The sequence below is a fragment of the Apaloderma vittatum genome, unplaced genomic scaffold (assembly GCF_000703405.1).
Source record: "Apaloderma vittatum isolate BGI_N311 unplaced genomic scaffold, ASM70340v1 scaffold41295, whole genome shotgun sequence".
Classification (NCBI taxonomy): domain Eukaryota; kingdom Metazoa; phylum Chordata; class Aves; order Trogoniformes; family Trogonidae; genus Apaloderma; species Apaloderma vittatum.
In genome coordinates this window covers 32,071-32,415 of record NW_009718514.1, presented here as the reverse complement: position 1 = coordinate 32,415, position 345 = coordinate 32,071, and the positions used below count along the sequence as shown (strand labels likewise).

The window sequence follows — 345 nt, the reverse complement described above, 5'->3', positions numbered from 1 at the left end:
GCCCGCAGAGCTCGGCGCCGCTTCCCGCGGCCCCAGGGGAAAGGAGAGGAGGAAGAGGAGGGTCGGGGGGGAGCGGTCGGCTCCGCGGGCTTCACCTCCCAAGCGTCGCGCCGAGCGGGCCGCAGCCATGACCACGGAGGACGAGATCATCCGCATCGCCAAGAAGATGGACAAGATGGTGCAGAAGAAGAACGCGGTGAGACGGGGCGGGAGGTTACTCGGCGGTTCCCTGGGTTGGCCCCTCGTTTTCCCCTTCCACCGGTACCGGGGCCTCCCGCCCTGGCCGGGCCGGCCCTTACTCCTCGCCGAAGCCTTCGGCCAAGAAGGAGTTTCCTGCCCCGGTAC

General features: G+C 69.3%; 1 protein-coding gene across 1 annotated transcript in view; it reads left to right on the top strand.

Annotated features, from left to right (window-relative positions):
- The first annotated feature begins 127 nt into the window (after window positions 1-127).
- The window catches only part of TCEA1 (transcription elongation factor A (SII), 1), a 29,653-nt gene continuing 29,435 nt past the window's right edge, over window positions 128-345 (top strand). Inside the window, exon 1 of the mRNA XM_009870259.1 lies at window positions 128-196. Within this exon, the coding sequence (XP_009868561.1) occupies window positions 128-196 (69 nt within the window). The remainder of the gene's footprint in view (window positions 197-345) is intronic.